General features: G+C 38.4%; 1 protein-coding gene across 1 annotated transcript; it reads left to right on the top strand.

The window, feature by feature from the left end:
* Nucleotides 1-346: 346 nt before the first annotated feature.
* IL18RAP (interleukin 18 receptor accessory protein) lies at nt 347-21,839 on the top strand (the record flags this gene model as incomplete). The annotated part of the gene is made up of 11 exons (XM_080363410.1): nt 347-368; nt 9,343-9,474; nt 10,517-10,817; nt 10,923-11,097; nt 12,445-12,619; nt 13,547-13,615; nt 13,872-13,992; nt 15,652-15,806; nt 16,664-16,801; nt 20,674-20,844; nt 21,445-21,839. 11 exons carry the CDS (start codon nt 347-349, stop codon nt 21,837-21,839), a joined length of 1,854 nt encoding a protein of 617 aa, XP_080219536.1.
* Nucleotides 21,840-22,143: the final 304 nt, after the last annotated feature.

The raw sequence follows: 22,143 nt of genomic DNA on the forward strand, positions 1-22,143 counted from the left end.
ACGAGTCTGACAAAAATTCCTGGATAAAATGGAATTATATTTCCTACTAATATGAATGGGGAGAAATCAATGGAGAATCATTTTGGAAGATCTTCTGTCAGTTTGCTAGGAGACCACCAAGGCTCAGCCCAGTCTCATCATCATGTTGCATTCAACTAATGCTAGTTCTGAGGAGACTTCTCTTTGACACGGATAATTCATCTGTACAGCTGTAGTGGAGGAGCTCCATTACTTCCTCAGTGCACTTGAGAACACATCTAGAATGCTGGGTATTATGGCAATGACATGTCTGAGGATTGATGAGAATGAAATACCTTGTTGTTTGTCAAATATCCTTTAATCAAGCATGGATTCTGACAGTAGTTCAGGTAAAAGTAAAGGCTAAATGTGGATTTACAAAAAGAAGACAACACAGTTGCCAGGTTAACATGCAGAAGAAAAGGAACAAAGAAATAAAGCACTCATCTATGGTGTCCTTCAGATCAGCTCCAAGAGGTCTCTCTCTTTCTGTCAGGCAACTAAAGAGCTATTAAAATGTGATTCTTAGGCAAAAGCCATTCTCTGGCTTAAGCTTTTACTGAAGAGACTTTCTGCTCTGTAGATATGTGTCTTTATATTTCCAAATCTTTCCCAAGGTTCATTTCTTCTCTAACAGTGTTTCTTGTGACCTGTAATCACAGGTCACTTTTAACAGTTTTTTGCAGGACTAATGATTGCCTCTACTTCAGAAATGCCATTGGACACACTGGGCACATCCATTTCTTGGCCAAACAGCTGACAGAAAAGTTAATAATTTTCCTGGTTCTTAACTGAGGCTTTAAACTTCCTCCTCAGCCACATAGTCTTTCACATGCTGTCATCAATGTACTTTCTAACAATGTAAGTGTCAAACGTAGTCTGCATGTGAATACAGATGATAGTACACATGGTTTGTTAAAAGCTCTGGACTGAGCCTATGCTCTAGGAGAATCAGCTACTATAAATTGAGGTTGAATTTGCCATGAATGCTCCCTCACTTTAGCTTGGAGAGATGATGTTACTGCATGTACCTGCTGTAACTCAGGAAGCTGTACCCTGAAGATTGAGAGACCATGCGGAATTTGAACACAACGAGATTTTACACAGTACCAGAGGACTATACATAAGGAAGGCTGAAAGCTAAATAGTATTAACTCCAAAGTTGTTTGAATGCCAGCAAAATAGGCATTCAAATGTAGTACATCGAACTACTCCATATCTGTGAAAGAGCAAGTATTTTTGCACAGAGTGGTATTGTGACACAGTCATTTAATCTCTGTAGTGGATCATCACTGCCCATGCTGTGATAAAGGGAAACAAGGGAAATTAAGGATATGTATGCTTATATTAATACCAGATGTTGTTGTTATTGCTCTTATATCCTGAATTACTGACTTCAGTAATTCAGGCTTGGAAATGTCTGCTTTCTCTTTAGCAGAGCCTATAGAAAAGGAGCTGCTAATGTGACTTTTATAAATGGTAGTTGTGTTGATTTGCCTGATTATGCATGCGTCAACTTATAAGTGAATTCACATGATAGTTTGTTTGAGGTAATGGGACATTCCTGTGATTAATAATGCATTTTTGTTCCATTTTTGTACTTAATAAAACTTTATTTCCCCCTCTCCACATATGTGGCTTCTGTTTTTGCTGCAGTTAGAGAGCAGTAAGAGTAAAAAATCAAAATTTCAGCAAGTAGAAAAAAATGAAATAAAAAGCAAGAGTGTTGTTTGACCTGCTTTCCACAAACCTCAGATGTCATATTTGTACAGTAGAAAAATTTAAACAAAGCCAAATCCAAACAGATGATTGGAATATGTAATTTCCCAGAGGAGGATGCAGATGTGATCAGTGAGAATACAGGTGTTGTAAGACAGTAGTCTCAAAGACTCATATTTTTCATGCATATGCTACAACATGGTACTGACTGTGAGAGCATAGTGTGTCTGCATTTTTCTAGTGTTGCTGTTTAACCATTTTCTATCATACACAATGCAGTCTGGAAGAAAAAAATATCAAAGAAATCTTCTTATCTATTGATAAGTTGAACATAAAATTTGGGAGGAGTTGGGACTATTGTATATAGTATGAGTACTATAGTTCAGTACTGTGTAAGGGCCTGGAAATGTATAAAGTTCATGAATTATAGTTGTGCCCTGTCCTGTGTGTCCACCTTCAGTGTCTGCACCAAGTCTGGAGACACTTGAAGTGAAGTGGTCCCTCCAAATTGTACACCATGTCTAATTCCATATCCATAATTTCTTCCTACTATAAGTGCTTCTGTTCCTCCATTGCCATCTGCATTTTTTACAGAGATATGAGTAGAGGTAGAACTTGCAAACAAGGGGTAAATGGTAAAAAATGATTAAAAATGGCAAGAAAATAAAGAAGATAAGAAACTAGACATGTGAGTCTGGCTTGTAAAGTTATTCTAGAAGTGTAGTTCCATACTAAAGCTGTCCTTTTCTATCTTTCTTTCATTGTAGAAGTCTGGCTTGCACAGAAGAGGCAACTTTTACATCATTAGATTCTATATATATTTAATAAAATGTTTGAAATATTGCTATTCCTAGTGAAATGCTTATGACTTAGCTGAAAAGTATTCAGTGTCTTGAAAAAGAAAATGTGATCACATTTTTGGAAAATAGTTTTCTGATTTAGTAGCTATAATTAGATAAAATGCCTGAGTGAAACAGTAGTTACCAAGCTCTCCACAGTAGCCACAAGTTATGTAAAATACAAGGAAAAAAAGGCTCCACAAGAATCTATTCCAGTTTTGACCAGCTCATGACAGCTTCCTGTGGTTCAACAATCCAAATTTCCTCAACTTCAGTGAAAGCAGCTGCAGATAGACCACACTTTTTTAGTATCATTTTCAGCTAAAAGTTTAAACAACTCATCACAGGGATTTGTCTCTTATATTGTATTGTTTTGGTCTTCCATTTGGCTTCTATTAGTGAGATATAGTATGTATATCAGCAAGATATACCATGGTCCAGTGTAATGTATTTGTTGCTTATTACATATCAAATACAAAAATAGTAGAGTTCACTATGTTGATGGCTTAAGGTATTTATGAAAGATAATCAAATAGGTTCATAGCTTATTGCTCTTGATTCTTTTGACCACTGCCATACTTAAGCCAATTTCAGTCACGTGCTGGGCACCTCATTTCAATATGTGGTTACAAAGAGTTTACTATGCATTACAGAAAAATTGCAGTGGTTTGAGGTTTGAGGTTTTTTTTTTTTTGACTATGCTGAAGGAATGTTATTCCACAAGAGGTTCCAAAACTATTTGTAATGTTGTACGAATCTGCCTTTTTAAAAACAACTGGGCAAATTCACAAGTGACTGTGTCTGTTCAGGAAGAGCTGTCAGTACATGCTAGAAATAGTCTGAACATTCCTAGAAAAGAGAGACTTCATCGTAGGGTACACCTCATTTCTGAGTTCAGGTATCCAGACTTGAACCTAAATATTCATCTCAGCTGTGACAGCAACGTCTCCTGTCTGTATATGGTGGCTTAATAGATAGTATATTAAGCACATTTATTTATGTAGTACTTAAGGAAGATACTGCCTCTAGGGACTAGCAGCAACAATTCTGCTACAAGGAAAGAAGTCATACTTTGGGAATGAAAACTCATGAGAACCTCAGGATTGTTGCCAGTTGCCAGCATGATGAAGAAAAATTAAACGATACAGTGCAAATATCAGTGAAGTGAGACCTTGAGATCTGCAAGGCAGAGCCATGAGGATCACCAGGAGAATTGCGGGAAGGATTTCTGGAAGAGTTGAAATTGTTTAGGCTGGTAAAATGAACAGGGAAAGGAATAGTAGTGTTGTCAACAAATGCATACAGAAAAGGAAGAAGCACTAAAAAGAAGAGCTGTTTAGGCTTTTTACAAAAGACATTCGTGCCATTAGAACAGTAAAGTCTCCTATGGGAGTACTGGGGGAACTATTCAGACCTATTTCTGTGTTGGAGCTCAGTAAGTTTCTGAAAGAAAACCCACAATAACATAATGGTTGTCCTTGTCAGTTTTATGTTTCTTGGCTTGGAGTAAGCAGGCTAGACTATCAAGAAAGGTAAGAAGGAGTTGGCATGGAATTTGAGATATTAGAGGGGCTTTTCTAATTAACCACTAAAGATTATGAGAGTGAAATGATTTTAAAGGCCTGGGTGGTGAGTATTTTCTTTGCTCTTTCTCTGTGCACAAGTGATCTGTTAAGCTATTAGTACCTCCAGAGTACTTCTGTGGCACTGGCCATATTACATCCTAATGCCCAGGGCAGAATGTACTGTGGTGCAGCAAATTTGTACTAAATAACACCATTTTCCCTTATTTCACAGAGGAGTAATGTGGGTGAGTTACCCTATGGGTCCATAAGCCTGTATGCCATTTCACTGACTGTGTAACTTACAAAATGTAGAGTTCATGTTTAGATATTGTTCAGACACCTCCTGTGACAGCAGAACAAACACAAATGACTCAGTGTAGAACATAATTGGAGAGGAAAATTTCTTACCCACTCAGTGTAAACTATAGCTGGGCAGAGTAGGAGGTGATATGTAATGTGTCAAGCCAGAATAGCACCAGAAGACTAAAGAGAAGTAATCTTCTCAGTACTGTAAGACTATGTTACATACACACTGAGATGTGCATTTCCCCCCTGCTTCTAGGCTGTCAAAATGCTTGAGCAAATGTGAGATGGACAAGGTAAGATATGGACACCCACCTTGACTTTCCACAGGGGTGGGGAAACACTCCTGAGCAGGCAGGCTGGATTTTCCTGGAGCTATAGTATAAAATATGCTAAATGTGTGTGAGTGAGTGAGTGAGTGAGTGAGTGAGTGAGTGAACAGGGTTGGGGTGGGGGGGGAGAGGGAGGAAGCAAGGAGGCCATTCTAGACCAGTCCTTTACCCTCTATATTATAAACTAACTCTAGCAGCAAATGTTAAATATGAACCTGGGAAGTACAAGTGTGTGATGCTGCTTATAACCAAGCATTAATAGTGACCATCACCTAAAGGTACGTGTATAAACAGAGGCGACATTGAAATATCCTCTTATATAGCAAAAAGCTTCTTGTAGAAATAGAGTAATCAACCCAATTTTCAGTAGAGTGAACTTCAAACAAGAAAAGAAGAAACAAGTCCTACTGTTCTTGAAATAACCCTGGTGCAAACAGATGGACCTATATATTTACATGACCTCTACTTAAACAGGGAGAAGTGGGGTCCGAAATGATGACTAGGTGCTCTCAGATGCTTTTAGGTATTTTGAGTCACTGTGCAGCCTGTCTTTGATGGTTTTCACACACATATAGGAACCCTAGAAGAGAAGCTGGACTGTGTGGGTCTCTGTGTTAAAGTGCTCTGCCTGCCTAGCAGGGGAAAGTCACAGAGGGCTCATATTCATTAGTGCTTTTCTATTCTCTTTTTGCCAATGCTGTGTTGCGGTAACCAACAAGGCTCAACTGTGAGGACACCAATAGAAAGTAATGTTGTGTCACAGCCCCCTCCCAGTGCCCAACTGTGGTGAGCATGGAAAGTAGAAAGGAGACTAAGGGTAAGGACAACTTGGCTCTTATAGTGATATAGTGAATATTGTTCAGTATTGGACAGAAATGTGGCTCTCTTCTGGATTTCATAGCAGCATTTGGGTAAAAAAGAAATAAACTTTCACACTTCCTGCTCTTAAATGAAGTACACTACGAAGTTCAATGTATTTTTGCACACTAAGAATTTAGAACCCAAAAGGCTTTGATCTTTTACTAGGGACAAAGTTTTTTCCACTGTTCTTTTTACAAGAAGATGACCCGGAAATTTTGAACCTAACACAACAAAACTGAGAAAGGAAGGGATGATGACAATGAGGTAGAGGAAATTCCTGTAAAGGAAACAGTCTCAACGCAGTGCACAGCTAGACCTAACCACAATTCTTATCATGTAGCGTAGGATGTGCAGGTAAGATTTTCAGATAACTTTTTAAAAATTATATCTTTTACCTTGAGAGTTTAGCCCTTCCTGCCCTATCTGCTTTTCAGGTGAGTTGGTTTCATTGTCTTTGAATGTGAATTTTAAAGTAGTTTGGTTTTAATTTCTTGGTCAGACAAAACAGTAGTGTCTTAGTAAGTAGCTTCATTAGATATTTTTTTCTTGATAGGTATGGTGAAGTTTTTTTATTCTCCTATGTAACTATTACTAATCTTACTCTTAGAATCAGATTAAGTTTGCCTGATAGACCTGATGCTGAAATGATTTTCATCAGAATCAGAATAGTCGATTGGAAGACTGTGGCATGTCACTCTTTACTAGACTTCAGCAATATTATGAAACTTGGTATTGATATCAAGATATTGATATCAATATCTTTATCAAGAATCAATATCTTGATATTGAGATCAAGATATTGAATCAATATATTTATCAAGATATTGATTTCATTTTCTTTTGCTTATATTTTATGTAAAGATACACAAAATGCTATTTACTGTTTCACTCAATGACCTTCAGGGTCTCTTCTGACTAAAATGATTCTATGATTCTACAATTGTATGAAATACAATTTTTTTTTTTTGTGAGGCTTCCTTTAGAGTTGAAACAAAAGCAAAACAATACAGTTCTTATTCTTCTCTCACTTCTTTATTTTTTAAGAATTTTTTAATTTTTTTTTACCACAGAAAATTATGTTAAGACCACTTTAGTTTCCTTTGTATGTAAGTCACTTTCTGATTAAATGGCATCTTAAATCCCTAGACTAAGGATAAGATAGCATGGCTCTGTACATGGCAGAGAAAGCGGAGAGACTCTTCATAATATGTTGTCCAGAGTAGAGTGCTTTTGTTTTCTGGCAGAAAATGACTAAGATACAATGAGTCACTAAATATATTGAGTCACTGAAACACCTTGAGTCCACCTGCAGTGCAAAACCACCTGAATGGTCGTTTTAAGATTATCCTATTTTGTGTACTCTGCTCCTTTTGTCCTTGCTGCCCACTTCTGCTGTGGATGTTTCTCTTCCTGTCAAGTACGCTTGCAAGATGACACTTCTTAATTTCACAGGCTACCATACTTTTAAAGCACTATAAAAATACAGAGTTTCTGAGGATCTCTAGTAAAAGTGTTACCAGTTAGCAAAAAAATCAGCAGTGGTATATTTTCCCACGGCTAGCCAAAGACAGCAGAAAATTACACAGTTTGCTAACCAAAGCTATAACATTCATTACTTAACCCTCCCTTTCAGACTTCTTCTCCATTTGTAGTGACCTTTTTGAGCTTGCAGAGTGCATTACTATCTTGGTAATAAACTGGAGAGGAGAGAGTTAACTGGCATTATTAAATGGTCACTTAATGAGATTTTGCTACATGTAGTCTGCATGTCCTCAATTACAGACAAACTGTCAGCTGGGAAGTAAATGCATACACTGTTTATCTTGTGCCAGTTTAGACACTCCTCAGGTAGCTTCTGGTGGCTTAAGAGATTGAATTAGCCACCAGAAAGGATCAGAGCTGTGACAGGAGGGAAGCTGGCCCATTTGCCTGTGATCAAGGGAGTGGAGAGTGGGCAGGATGGAGAAGTAGGTGAAACATTTCCCTTTATGAGAACAGTGACCCACTACATCAGCTCACCTGCTCAAGAGACTGCAGCACTTAATCACACACAAGGCCCTTAGATCCTGCTTGCTGCTGGCACCACTTCGCTTTGTCGTGTGGGCTGATGAGTGACATAACTCAAAACATCATCCTTTGTTTTATACACTATTAAAAGGGCTAGGGATGCAGCCCTAATGAATGCCTTGAGAGAGGTCTTTACGATTGTCATAAATGCAGATTGAAGAGTCAGGATCCGTTGATCTTTTTGCAGTGGATAGGACTGTCTTCTTGAAGTTTAGGAGAGCTTTTGCCCAGTGCTGGTAGGAAACTGTCTCTTTATTCAAACATACTTATTGGCTTGGAGTTTCAGGATGATTCTGAAAGATGTATGGGGCAATGGCAGTTGGCAGCAGCCAATCTGCAATAAAGCACCAGAATGGGTTAAGGCAAATGAGTTGACCTACTCCATGTGACCTCTGAGTGTAAAAATAGAACTTTCCATTCACTTGCAAGGAATAGAGACATGCTGAAGAGAATGGTGACTAAAGTGCTCCTCTCTGCACAGAATAGCTGCCTGAAAAAGTGCAGAGCGGGAGTTCCTGTCACTTCTCTTCCTAGGTCATTGTGATCTGTATGCTCTCTTGCTGCCTGCCTGTGTGAGTTGTGTCTGATTTGCATGAGGTGCCAACAGACAGGGGACTAGCCTTTGCCTGACCTTTTTTCCCCTTGTACTGACTCAGTGCCTCTCTGGCAGTTGTGCAAATGCAGAGTCACTCTGTAGCCAAATGAGCAAAGTAAAAATCTCCGTGATGTCTTAGTTGCACTATGTGAACATCAGCAAAGCATATGGCCTTTACTCACTGAGATCCTGAACCAGGCACTCCAGATCAGCCACAGGCATTGTATAGGTTCTTACTAAATACCCAAATTAAGCCATAGGTGTTTAATATGCATACTTGATAGTCTGCCTTCCCTCTAGCCCTGTGGCTGACAGGCTGTGTGACACAGATCAAACCTCTTAATAGGAGAGAAAAAACACTTCATACAATACATGTAATGCAAGGGTTTGGGTGCAGCTAACTGCTTTTTTTGACCACCTCACAAGTTCCCTGGGTTTTCCCAGTCTCAGCTGACAGATGGCACACCACAGAGTTGATATCTTATGATAGCGTGAGTGCCACCCTGTTCAACATGTCTCTGCTACAGTCATTCAAGCAGTGCAGCACAGTACTGTGGTGCAGAAGTGAGGTCCAATGCTGCACACAGAGGTAAATCACGTAGGAGAAGAAAGGTTTTTTGGGTTTCTCTGATGACCCTGATGGATGTCTTAGGGTATGTTTTTTTTTAGCTGGTAATGAAGCCCAATAAGAGCATGTCTCTTGGGTGAGAGAGTTAGAACCGAAGACCTGGTGTCCACACAGCGCATGCTTTGAGAGTTTTACTTCTGCACAGTTCTACTTCAACCCCATGGACTCAATGCCATTTATAGCTGCAGGACATCTTCAGATTTGGTTTAATCCCAAAGGAATCCAGATTACACACTCTGGTTCTGTTTGCCTTCAAGGTACATCAGAGCTTCATGGACTTTGGTGCCAGTTAAGCCTTTCTCAGTTTGTTGCTGATAGTCATTATTAAATAAAGGCTGATTTTGTAATTGCCTATTTATCTTATCAGAGTATTATTTATAAAAAACTCCATGAACTCTGTTTTGCTCTTTTGCAGAAAGCAAGATGGTTCATAAAGAAAATGTCTCAGAATATGAACCAAAACTGATAAAGAAAATCATGCTCACTTTATGCTTGATCCTAGCATTATTTGTCAGTGGGGCAGAAGTTAGAGAGATTAACTTCCCAGGTAAGAGTTTGCTTTGGTGACTTTTAGTGTTTGTGGTGCTTTCTGACAGCTGAGAAAAGTGAATCTGCATTTTGCCATGCCTTCATGAGTTTTTCTTGCACCTGTTCCTGCTTGTGTGAGGCAACCATCTGTTTCTAACCTTTCTGCAAGCTTTTTAAGTATTGGCAATGCAGTTTACCCTAAATTTGATTCAAAATTCAGTTCCCTAGTTAAAAGGGCAATTGTAAAAGACAACTTCTGAGAACCAAATGGAGAAAATGAATTGCTTCTGTGACTCCTTCAAGTCTCCAACAGGTGGCCCAAGCCTGCTGGGGGGCAGAAGGAAGAGAAAGGCAGGATGAGACCAATATATCAGTCTCCCACCCGCACAATTTATCTGGAGGAGCTTGATACCATTCCGTTCACAGAGAGAAACTAAAACTGCCAAGTCTCCCACATGGGCAGGCACTGAAGGATTCGTGTTCTCCCTTCTGTTGAAGTGAAATCCTGCTGTATTGATGAGAGTTACCACAGCCTGACTGGCAGGAGGGGTTATGCAGCAAGGTCAGTCAGAGATCACAGTTAGGATGGGTGACCACAGCTTTCAGAATCCAAAAATTTGCCTAATTTTAGTGACAGTAACAGAAAAATGAGAGCAGGAAGATATGAAAGCAGTGAGACGATACTGCTTGTCAATCTTACCCTAAATAGTGAGTGCAGCAGGCAGGCTCTACTTCTTCAGGTTTATATCAATCTTTCTCCATTAATATGAGGAGAGCTGGAAGACCTACATTTGCTCTTCTACAAGGCTCAAGTTTAACAGGTTAGCACCTATGTGAAAATCTTCAGTTCGCTAAAAATCTTAAGTTATTTTCTCATAAGATTTTTGAAAAAGCCCTAATAAGCCTTTGGAAACCTTTGAATAAATATTTGAGAACATTGGCAAATTCCATGTTTAAGGAAATAGTTTATTAGCTTAGCATCTGGGCACATTAAAAAATATTTTTCATAGTATTTATATATTTTTTTTTTAATTAAACATGTTGACTGTGTGTTCTTTCAGGTGGTACTGATACATTTTTGTTCCACTTGTCAGCATGTTCGCATGTTGAACCTCAAATATGGTACCGTGCAATAGATGATGAGGAGTTTGTTTTACAATGCGCTATACCCGATAGAACTGCTACCCACATTTATGACAATGCACTTCTAAATCAACATAAGGTGAAATGGTTCTGGCATCAGAAAGATAAAGAGCCACTGAAGGCTATCAAGGAAAACTCTAACATTATTCTCCAAGGGGACGCACTTTGGTTTAAACCAGTAAGGAACAGTGCTTCTGGAGTATACATCTGTATGATATGGTATGTAACAGAGTAAAAGGCTTATATTTCTATACAAGAACTAATTGTTTTGGCTTTTTTTTGTTTTATGCATTAAATGTTAAATTTTTTTTCTGCATCACTCAGGGAAAAAATCCCATGTCTCAAAATGGTCTTGGAGGTTCAAACAAAGAAGGCGGCAAAATGTTCAAGTTATGAAACAAATACGCTGAGTCTTCTTGCTGGCAATGGGAATTCAATAACTTGTCCTGGGACAAAATGCTACAGCCACATGAAAAGGAGAGATGTAAAATGGTATAAGGTAAGAGTCACTGTCTTGAGCATTTGAAAAAGCTCAGTGGTAGTATAGCTTTAGGTTTAGTTAATGGTCACGTGCCACATGTTCTTGCACTCTTCTTTGGCAGATAATGCAGCCTGAGAAATTCAACTCCAAAGTAGAATGTTGAATTGCTATATATCAAGTCTGTAAGTAAGAGTTTTGAAGAAATTTGCCACACTCAGTATGTTGTTGCATGAAATAGAAACCTAGAAATGTTTTCTCTTCAGCTAAGAAGTTAAGTATTTGAGAATCAAAACAGATTCTTCACAAAATTGACATATGATTTGAAATTTAAAATTTTAATATTTGGTTTGACATTATAAATTCTGAAAATACCAAGTATACCAAAGAAAAAGTGGTTTGGTTAGAAAAACAAAATTATTTTAAGATTAATGTTTCAAATTATTCTTTCCAAGATTGTTGTTTTTAATGAAACTCTATTACATTATTGACTTGCTCTTTTTCAAACAACCACTAAAATACTTGCAAGCTAAGACTTTTTACTATTGTGTTAATAAGCATTGTAATATGCCATTTAAAACTGTAGAAATAAGAAAAAGAAAGTGATGTAAATTTCAATTCTGTGTTTTACTACCTGATATTATTTACATTATTTATTCTATCAAGTAGAATTATGATCTAGCCAAAGTTACTCATAATTTACTTTCAAACTTTAAATAAGGTATACCTTTAGTTACATCTTGGTCTGAAGCCCACTGAATTTAAGGAAAATATTTCCTTTTTATGTTAGTGGATTATTTTCAGGTATTTTATTTAAGCAAAATTCTTGGTGATCTTTAAGCTGAAAAATACAGGTGCTTTTCAAAAACTAGTCAGTTTTCATACTTTAAAAGTAGTGACAGTATTGTCAATCTCAGACAATTCAAAACAATGATTTATTTGTCATAAAATAACATTAAAATGTTTTCAAAATAATTTATTTACAAAATAAAAAATACCCAGTCCATCAAAAAAGTGATCACTTTTCTTTCTCTTTAGTAATAGGTATTTAATTTACATTAGGTTCATGATTTCACAATTCTCACAGCAGCAACCATGCATTTTAAGTGATTTTTTAAAAAGACAATGATTTTCACATCTTATAGACTATAACTTTTTAATATAACTGACAAATGTCTTCAGACTCCTAATAAATCTTTTTCTGGGCTTCAGTGGAAAGAGTTTAGCTTAGCCCTACTGCCATGATAATCTTATCCAAATATCTTAAAATATAATTTAATAACAGCAACAACAACTCTGAAAAGGACTTCCAATTGCTTTCCTAATTCCTCTCCTCCCCTCTCCTCTTCTTTTTTCTCTTTTCACTAGGGTGGTCATAGGATAAAAAGTAGGAAAAACAGACAAAGCCTAAAACTTAAGCATAATGAAATCTATTTGAATCCAACCTATGAAGAAGATGCTGGAACATATGTGTGTGATTACACCCTAAATGACAATACTACCAACTGGACAATGAGAACAACAGTAACAGTAGAAGTAATTGGTGAGTAATATAATAACTCAGAATAAAATACTTCTAGTAAAGTAAATTTTCTCTATACTTTCCTACCCTATTTATGTCTTTTCTTGAGGCTCTTGTCTTAGAAAAAAAAAACCCAAGCAATAAGACCATAAATTGGATTAGCTACATGTCCATTAAAGTCCCATCCCAAGTATTTTACAGACATCTTGGGGCTTTGACTAGAACCTTCAGTGTTCAGTAAATTCGTTTGAAAGGTGCCATGTACATATTTACTCTTTCTGAATCTTGCATACATTTCTCTTTTGCAGCTTAGTTCTGTTTTTTTTTTCTTAAAAAAAAAAAAAAAAAGTGCTGTGTGGTGCCATTTCCTGCAGTATGGGACTTTCCTAGAATATCAGAAGTGTGGGTTTTAGCCCCTTCAGGTTGTTTTTCCAGAGCCTGAGTAATTGCTTAGTAGATTACATGAACTGTGGGTGTCATTATCTGTGCCCTTTGGCAGCCATTGTTTTGAAAAAAACCCACACAGTCATTTTAAACCAAGTACCTGTGCTGGTGAATGAGGTGCATGCTTTATGTGTGATTACTGGGCATGGAATGGGGCTTGGCAAGGAACTGGTATGAGGATTGCACCCTTTGGGGGGCCCTGCAAGGGGGGTGACCCTAATTTCTGAATCCTAAATAACCTTAAGTGCAGGATAGACACTGAGCTCCTTAGCTCATGTAAGATAGTAATGCCTCAGAGTAACAGAGATAGCAGGTCTTTAAGTAGCTATAATACATAAGTTTTGTAGTCAAAACTCCTCTATCTGTGCAATTTTGGACACCTCCACATCTATAAATCATCCTTAGGTGTCTAAATTGAAAAAGCAAATTCTGTAAGATATTTTCTCTGGTCTTCTGCACTGATGATAGCATTATAGTTATTAACAATATTCCTGTTAATTGCAGCAAAAAACACTATCCATCCACCAAACCTCTTGTATCCCAATGGTGTGATGATACTTGAAGTGGAGCTTGGTAAGTTTTGATTTCTCATCTGAAAGGGAAAGAAAATGTTTAAATGAAGTATTGACAGATAATGATGGGTCTTGATAAAGCAAAACAGCTTTACTCTCAAGGAGTATCAGAATTAACTATAAAATGTAGCTTTTTCTTGATATATATCGTTGTGGAGATTAATGGAAGCATCATGTGTTATACAGATCCCAGGCTATTTAAGAGAAAAATATTCTGGTGACCTCATGCATGGTTTTCCTGTGCTAATTTGTTCCAGGAGAGCCACTTGAATTGGAATGCCGTGTACAGTTTGGGTTTGAAAAAGATTCTCCGATGAGGGTAACATGGAAAAGAAACAACAAAGAAAACATACAGGAGAAACTGATTCAGGAAACAAGGTAGATAAAACCACCATTAGTCTGATTACTAATACAGTCAGCAAGTGTAAAAATCCTTCTGCAACAACTTTACTGCATACATTTTACTGAAACTCAGAAGGCTTTGTTCTTCAACATATTAACATGTATGTTCATGAGAATGTGACAAGCACATGCACTTCACATACAGAAGCACACATCAGACAGCTTCAGCGTGAATGGTGCTTGCTTGCCTGTGCCTGGATCTACTGTTTTCAAGTGTTCCTTCTGTTGTGCAACTAACACAATCTGTCTTTGGAAGCTGTCTCTGAGTGGGGGATAAACCAGATTGGTAAAACAGTACTGACATTGGACAGAACGTTGAAAGGAGTTTCGGTGCCTCAGAGGTTGGGGTGTGTTTATGGAGTCAGTCTTTGGACTTTCAGCACTGAATTTCAGGACACTGAGTTTCTGGAGTCTTCCCTGGCAAGTGTAAACTGGACCTTGCAGAGGAGCAACATGTGTGAGAAAAGTTTGTTGTGATTTGGGGACAACCCAAAGAGTTGCCACACTTCTCTTTCCTTCCTGTACTTCCCTGTCTGATTCACTTATGCGGTGTCCAACTTGGGCAAGCAACATAGTGGAGGCAACACAGGCAAGTATGTCTTTCACTACACAGCACTGAGTCATCTTTATAGGAAAACTTTTCTGTGCACTGGGGGAAGCAAAAGCCCTACTGCCATTGCAAAAATAAAATTCTTAATAGGAGTCATATGGGAAAAAACAACAAATGATGATATTGCAAGCACACACACTTTCACTCTTTCACTCACTGGTGAGGCAGATTGGAAATGGGATTTTCCTACCTTTTGAATGTTTAGCTTTGTAATGTTCTTATTAGGTTTTTAGTCTTGTTTGTTTGTTTGTTTACACACAATTTATGTTTGTTTATTTTTTGAAAACCGAAATGAATAAAAAATTCCCCAGAGACTTTTAGTACAGGTTGAATCCTTGCCCATGCTCATGCCTGTGTATCTTGAGTTACCAGAGGTAAGGCCATAGTAGATGATCATTTTGCAGTGGCATGATGTGAAGCACCTTCAGGACCACCCAGAGATGCCTCTACTTGTGGCTTTAAAAGAGAAATGCTGAGATTCAAAAACTCTGGGTGTTCTTGAGTGGCTGCAGACACAGATATGTTCCCTACAACTCTCTCTCAGCCCCAAGGGGATTCCTGTTACCTCTTCATTTCTGTCTTATTCTGTTTGCCTATACTGTCCTTGGGCTTTTTACCCCTGTGCAACAGACTGTGCTGCTCAGTCTTCTTGCCCAGTTAGTCCTCTCTTAGGGCTCCTCTTTGAAGTTTCATTTCCCTGCATTTCCCCTTAGAGATTTTTTACTTCTTAGAAAAATACAAATAATCTTATAGAAGTCAAAGGGGACTATATATTTAAAAGTAGGCAAGCGCTTAAGTATTTTGGTGATCGATGAATTAACAACAAACCTGTCAGTCTGCAGGCCTTTGATGTTAGCATTTTCCTACAAAGTTAAAACCAAATGTAAGTTTCAAACCAAAATATTACATTGCTGTTGAAAGTTCAAGCTGAATGTTGCAAGCTCCTCTTTCTTTGTATTTAAGACATTTGGGGATTGTATAATTCAGAGCAAAGGTATCATGCAAATATATACTTTTCTCTTTAGCTTTTATTCAAAAGGTTTAAAGGGGCACACACTTCTTCATGTTGCAAAACTGAAAGAAGTTACTGAAATGGACTTCAGAAGCAACTTCACGTGCTTTGCTGAGAATTCAGTGGGGAATGCCACGGCTGTTATCCAGCTGAAAAGAAAGCAGAGAGGTAAAGCTGACAATGGAGGGCTATTTGCCCTTGGGGACACATTTTGATTTACTCACTGCTACAAATTCATTCCCCGTTGACACGGGATTTTTAGCCTGCTACAGAAGTTTCTTGAACCTGTCTGGGAAAAGTATGATATCTGGAAAAGCACATTATTCTGAGGAGTACTCAGATGAACAGGGATATCTGGGGACTTACTGCAGGAAGGTGGATGCTAGAGGGTAACTGGGAGGAAGAGAAGGAGAGTAGCATCTCTGAACATTAATAGACAATCTAATAAACTGAAGCATAACGGCTGCTGAAAACAATAGTACTCCTTGATTTTCATGGGACATTTCTGTTTATTTCCCCAGTCCTTAACATGCATGTGTCTATGAGTTACCATAACTGATATGAATGTGGCAGTCTTCCATGCAAAGGTTAAAACCAGAATCAGTGTAAAAATGAAACCATTGAACCAAGTTCACTGAGAAGACCCATCACTGGAATGGCACAGGAAGTCTCCAGCAGGGCACAGGGTGCAGCTCTATGTGTTCTGATGTAATTTTTCCATCTCAAGTGATGACTGTTTTCAGCCTTGCTGAGTGTACCACAGACCATTTTCTCTGTGCCTTCCTCCTCAGACTGGTTTTTCATACCATCAATAAGATGCCATTCAAAAAAGGTCCTTGATGGTAGATTGAAACTTTGTGTTAAGGTTTGTAGATAAATGAATTCCTAGCTTCCCTAAAGTCTGCCAGCAGGGCAAGAATGAAGATTGTGAGATGGTTTGCCCCCATTTCTGGACTGAGTTTTTCATCTAAGTGTCAACATTATTTTGGAATGCCTGAGTTATGTAGACTTTTTTCTTTTTACAGTGTTTCTCCTATATGTACTATGCAGTGCCATTTCTACTCTATTCGCATTCCTTTTGTGCACTGCCTTGATTTACCAGCACTGGATTGAAATAATACTCATGTACCGAAGTTATCTGGTCCTTGGCGAAACTACAGGAGGTAAGGAATATTGTAGAATATTAATTTTCTTCAGTTTTTCTACTGCCTTTTGTCATGTGGGTTAATCTGACGTGAATTAACCATTTAATTAAACTGTCTTAATGTCCCTCTTCTCTTCAAGCTGATACAAAGGCTGTTAAATCTAGGAAGATGCTAGGGGGATTCAGATGGAAAATAGCCGGCAGTGTGGAGGAAATATCTTACACCAATAGAAATGTCACAGTTAGCCTTCTAAAAGATCCCTGATCCACACCCATGGAAGATTAGAGTAAGAAGCTGAATTTTGACAGTACCTTTGCAGGGAGTAATAGAGCACCTCCAACATTTTAATCTCGTTCTCCCAAAGTGTTCAATAGAATCTGTGAACAGGAACCAAATGTCCTTGCAGAACTAAGTGAAAGACTTCAGAGTCTAATGTATTTTTCAAACAAAGCCAAATAATTTCTCAGATTAATTAACTAAGGAGAGAAATAAGATGATATTGGGCACCAGCTGAAAAGTTTACCTTCAGGAAATATTCCTTCCCTTTCTAAAAGTTATGCTGACCATGTTGACGTTTACACCAGCGTGATGAGCTCCCAGTATTTCAAATCTCTGTAGTAGCATCACTCCATCATGTCAGCTGAAATGGGCCTCAACACAGTAGGCAATGTAAAAATGTATCTGAAAAGACAGTGCCTACTTCAAAGAATTTAACAGGTAGTTTTCTTACATGGGTTGAAAGACACCTGGTCATATGTGCCCAAGGAAATTTTTCTAAAAATTTTTCAATCTTGATGCAGCTTAAGATACAGGTGTTTGAATCTGCTTTTGTGTTTGCATGTGTATATGTAGATTGCGTGTGAGTGTAAAATAACTGTATCTAGCTATCTATAAATACATATGCAATGAGACAGTTAAGTGCCCTTTGGAAAGTATTTTTGTGAGCCCTAAGGCAACTGGCAAAGGTGACTTAGGAAATCACTCAGAATTTCCCCTCTATTTGGTAACAAATTCATTTAAGGACCTCTGGAATGTCCCCTTAGATCTCAACCTATATATCAGTAGAACACAGACAGGCCTGCCAAGATTTGTACATTGAAGTTGAAGACACCATTAGGTTCCACTGTGGAAATCTATCCTGCTCCTTGACTTGCATCTACTGTGTATGCACAACATTATTTGCAGTGTGGGGGCATGGAGTGTGCAGATCAACTGTGACTACCCAAACAATTTTCTACTAAGATGACTGGCCATAAAATGTGTTCTCACCTGAAGGATTATGTCCTTCTCACTTCATATGGATACACATCAAGTCACCTGGTGTCTGAAAGGGCTTGCTTATAGAACAGCAAAGCAGCAGTTATTACTTCATTTTGTTGTTTCTTCCTTTCCACCATTTCTTCTATTCCATCCCTCTTAGTGCAGAATCAGAGAATTACAGAATCCTGCAAGCTTGGAAGGGACCCCTGGGAGCCATCTGATCCCACACCTTGCTCAAAGCAGAGTCAACCTAGGCCGGGTTGCTGAGGGCCTTGTGGACAGAGAATCCACAACCTCTCTGGACAGTGGGCTCCAGTGTTTGACCACTTTCATGGTGCTAAGTTTTTTCACTGTCATGTAATAAGAATTTCCATTGTTGCATCTTGTATCTGTTGCTTCTTCTCCTATCACAGTGCACCTCGGAGCAGAGTCTGTCTCCATCATCTCTATACTCTCCCATTTGGTAACTGAAAACAACTGCAATGTCACCTTTTTTTCTCATGCTTCTCTAACCCTCCTTAGATATACATCTTTAAAATCTTGCCTTCATCCACAAGGAGAAAGAAACAATGCAGAAGCTGTCATACTGGAATTTATAGACCACATGTGTAGTCATTTTGCTTAACTCAGGTATTCTTCATTGCCTACCCTTTGGTGATCTTAAATGATTGTGCCAAAAGTTCCTCAGGTTTTAGCTGTCCTTCTGTACAATTCTAGGTGAAAAAAAAAAAAAGTCCTAAAGGTCCTGTGTATGTGTTTTAAACTTGCTATTGTAATAGTAATATTATAAAGGAAAACGGTGATGTAGTTTTTAAGTCATTGTCTAATAAGATTAGAGTGACCTCTATGGGTGAAATGAGGAACATCTGGCAGTTTATTGTCATTTAAGAACTGTTTTCAAAGGAGCTTCAATTTAGAGTGTAGTTGAACCGAAGTTCAGCTAAACCAAACCAGTGACCTACTGGACTTCAAGTCCCACACTGGTCCGCATGCCTGCTGTTGTTGATTCACTCTTATGGGCCTAAATTGGCTGGCAGAAAAATAACTTCGTAAAAGACAGTGAGTAGACAGCAAAGTGAGTCCCCTTCCTCTGTTACCACAAGAGCTTCAGCACCAGAAGAAGGAAGTGGTGGAAGTGTGTGGCCAGGAGCAGAGGGGAGGGGCAGAGATGTAATGTGTGTTGTCTCATCATATCCTTGGCCTTTAAACCTAATCTACACACCTATGTTTTGTTTTCATTGCACACTTTCTGCTATATCCTGGTTGTAGGTGTTCAACCCCAGCTCATGTATGTCATTAGTTTTCCCTTTGTATTTCCTTTGCTCTCTGGAATCCATATGGGCTTTTCTAGATCCTGTGGGAACCTGATGGATCTAGCCCAGGTTTGTGATCCTAATCTTATCTCTAGGAATAGAAATCAGGAGGTTAACACTGAGGTACGGGATGATACTCAGCACCATTACTTAGATGTCTGTGCCAGAGGCAAGTGTCTCCGTTTCCGTGCAGTGAAGGTGTAGTCAGTATGGTGAAATCCAGAGAGCTTCTCAGCCCTCCCTGCAGCAGCATCCTGCAGTAGGACTCTACACTAAATAGCTGAATTTCTTTCTGGTTTATATTAACCGTATTGACACAATAAAACTCAGCTGATTGAACATAGGTGTCAAATGTAATTTGTACTACCCGAAGATGCCCTGTCATTCCAAAAGGTTTGAGTCTCCAGTAGTTCCCATGTCAAATTTGGCAGTCCTATCCACCTTAGAACACCTTAAATGACAACAAGCAATGACAGATGTTTAACCAGACTGAGTCCGCTGTGTCTTTTGCTTCCACCATCAATTCCTTTTATTTTCCTCTCTCCTCACTCAAGTGTAGTTCAAATTATATTTAGCAAACAGATAAGTATGTAGTTTACAGATAAGTTTGTAGTTTAGAATGGGCCTAACTCATGTCATTGGTAGCAGGGTGTTTCAAAGCAGAGCAAAGTTCTTAATACATTTTTCATCTGTGCTTCACAAGCATTCTTTTAATGAGACTGAAATACCGTTCAGGAACTGGTCAGTACTCGGCATCTGAGCCAATAATTGGATCAGACTTGATCTTTGCTACTTGCACCAGTTTATCTGAACACAAACATAACAGCACATGAAAGTAGCACATCTTTTGCAAGCAATGGATATCTAAGAACATTTTATCCTTTAAAGTTTGCTATATTTTCAAAGCAGATTGTGCATTGATGAGTATTTTTGGAATCAGCATTGAGGAAAATGAGGAAAATGAGGGAAAAGATTGAGCATTGTTCCCTACAACATTGATTTTGCCTGGAAAGGGACAGACCTTCCACTGGCAAAAGCTGGACCATGTTTGTGGAAATGCAGAAAAAAAACTGATTTACATTTCCTTGCACTAGTCATCTATAGCTTACCTGTTTGCACAGTGAGGAGCAAGGGTTGGCTTTGGGTAACTGGATGGCTGTACTTCATGAACAGTTGGTAATTTTAGGTTTATGTTGTGCCTACTTAAATAGACATAAATGGAAACTGAGCACCATGAAAGAAGCTGAATGCTTCAGACAGACTTGTTAACGTATACTGTGTTGTTGATCTTTTTATCTGTTTATTTATTTATTTTAGATGGCAAAGAATTTGATGCGTTTGTGTCCTATGCAAAGCTAGACTCTCGTCAAAGTGACTCTACGTCAATTAGCGAGGAAAAATTTGCCCTGGAACTTCTTCCAGACATGCTGGAAAATAAATATGGGTACAAGTTATGCATTCTTGAAAGAGATATTATTCCAGGAGGAGGTAAGGTTCCTGTGGATGGTAGAAAATCTTCAGTTCTTTATAATTTTTTTTTTTTTTCACTCTCCAAAAAACCTTATGCACCAGATCAGCAAATGATATATTTTGGTACTGGAGCTTCTGCTCAAATTTCATACTGTTTTGATCTGAGTGTGGTTGCTGGGTAGCTATTAGGGTGAGACAAACCTTCCTATCTAAGTATTTATTTGCAAACAAGCTTCATTCCCTGAAAAGAAGACCCCAGATATTTCATTAGCTACTTTGTGAGCAACTTTATTCAGTGCTACCTGCAATAATTAAAAAATCCTCAGTACTTGTCCCTGGGAGAGACAAAGACAAGTCTAAGTGTCTCTTGAGACCATCTCTAAGTAGCAACAAAGTGTGTTTAGGTCTCAGTTGTGCCCGCTACCTCCTGAGCAGCAAGTTGTGTTCTCTAGGCTGCCAAAGAACATTTCTAGGGGTTATGTGATTGCTCAGCTTCCCTGTTTCTGGTTTTCCCTATTTCTGATTTTCCCTATTTCTGGGGTTTAGCTGTTGATAAAGGAACTGATATGATAAAAAGTCCATTACAGAATGCAGTAACAGTGGCTATTTCTTCTCCAGCATACACAGATGAAGTTGTTACAGCTATTAAACAAAGTAGACGAGTCATAATTATTTTGAGCCCGGCCTACATCAGTGGACCAAGCATCTTTGAACTGCAGGCAGCAGTGAACTGTGCTTTAGAAGACAAAAATATCAAACTGGTATTAATAAGGTTCCAGGCTTTCCAAGAGCCAGAGGTTTTGCCTCCAGTAGTAAAGAAGGCTCTCCGGGTTTTACCAGTCATTACCTGGAAGTCTTCTATTTCTGCTGCTGCAAACAAGAATTTCTGGAAATATATGCATTACCACATGCCAGTGAAAACTACTAAGATGTCGGGAAATTGGAGCCTAAAGGGATTTTTCCAACGGTTATTCAGTCTGGTGTATTGTAGTAGAAATTTTACAGAGGGATGACAGCCGGCTCAGGAATGGTGATGTGATTGTAAAAGACCTCTTCTACACTGATTGACCACTGTGGACTATCACTGCGGACAGCAATATCTCACTCCAAAACAGTGAGAAGGAAGAACTGCAGTGTGACTGTGCTGCAGCCCATGGTAAAACTAAGTGGCACTGCACACAACTGTAAATGTGAGCTGTCTTTCATAAATTATTATTTAATTGTTAATTTTATTATATTTATTATATTATTTTTCTATTATGTTGAGACATACATGTGAATGTTTTTGTGTTTGCACTGTATTTCTTCTGGAATATT

This window comes from Nesoenas mayeri, assembly GCF_963082525.1.
Source record: "Nesoenas mayeri genome assembly, chromosome: 1".
Taxonomy (NCBI): domain Eukaryota; kingdom Metazoa; phylum Chordata; class Aves; order Columbiformes; family Columbidae; genus Nesoenas; species Nesoenas mayeri.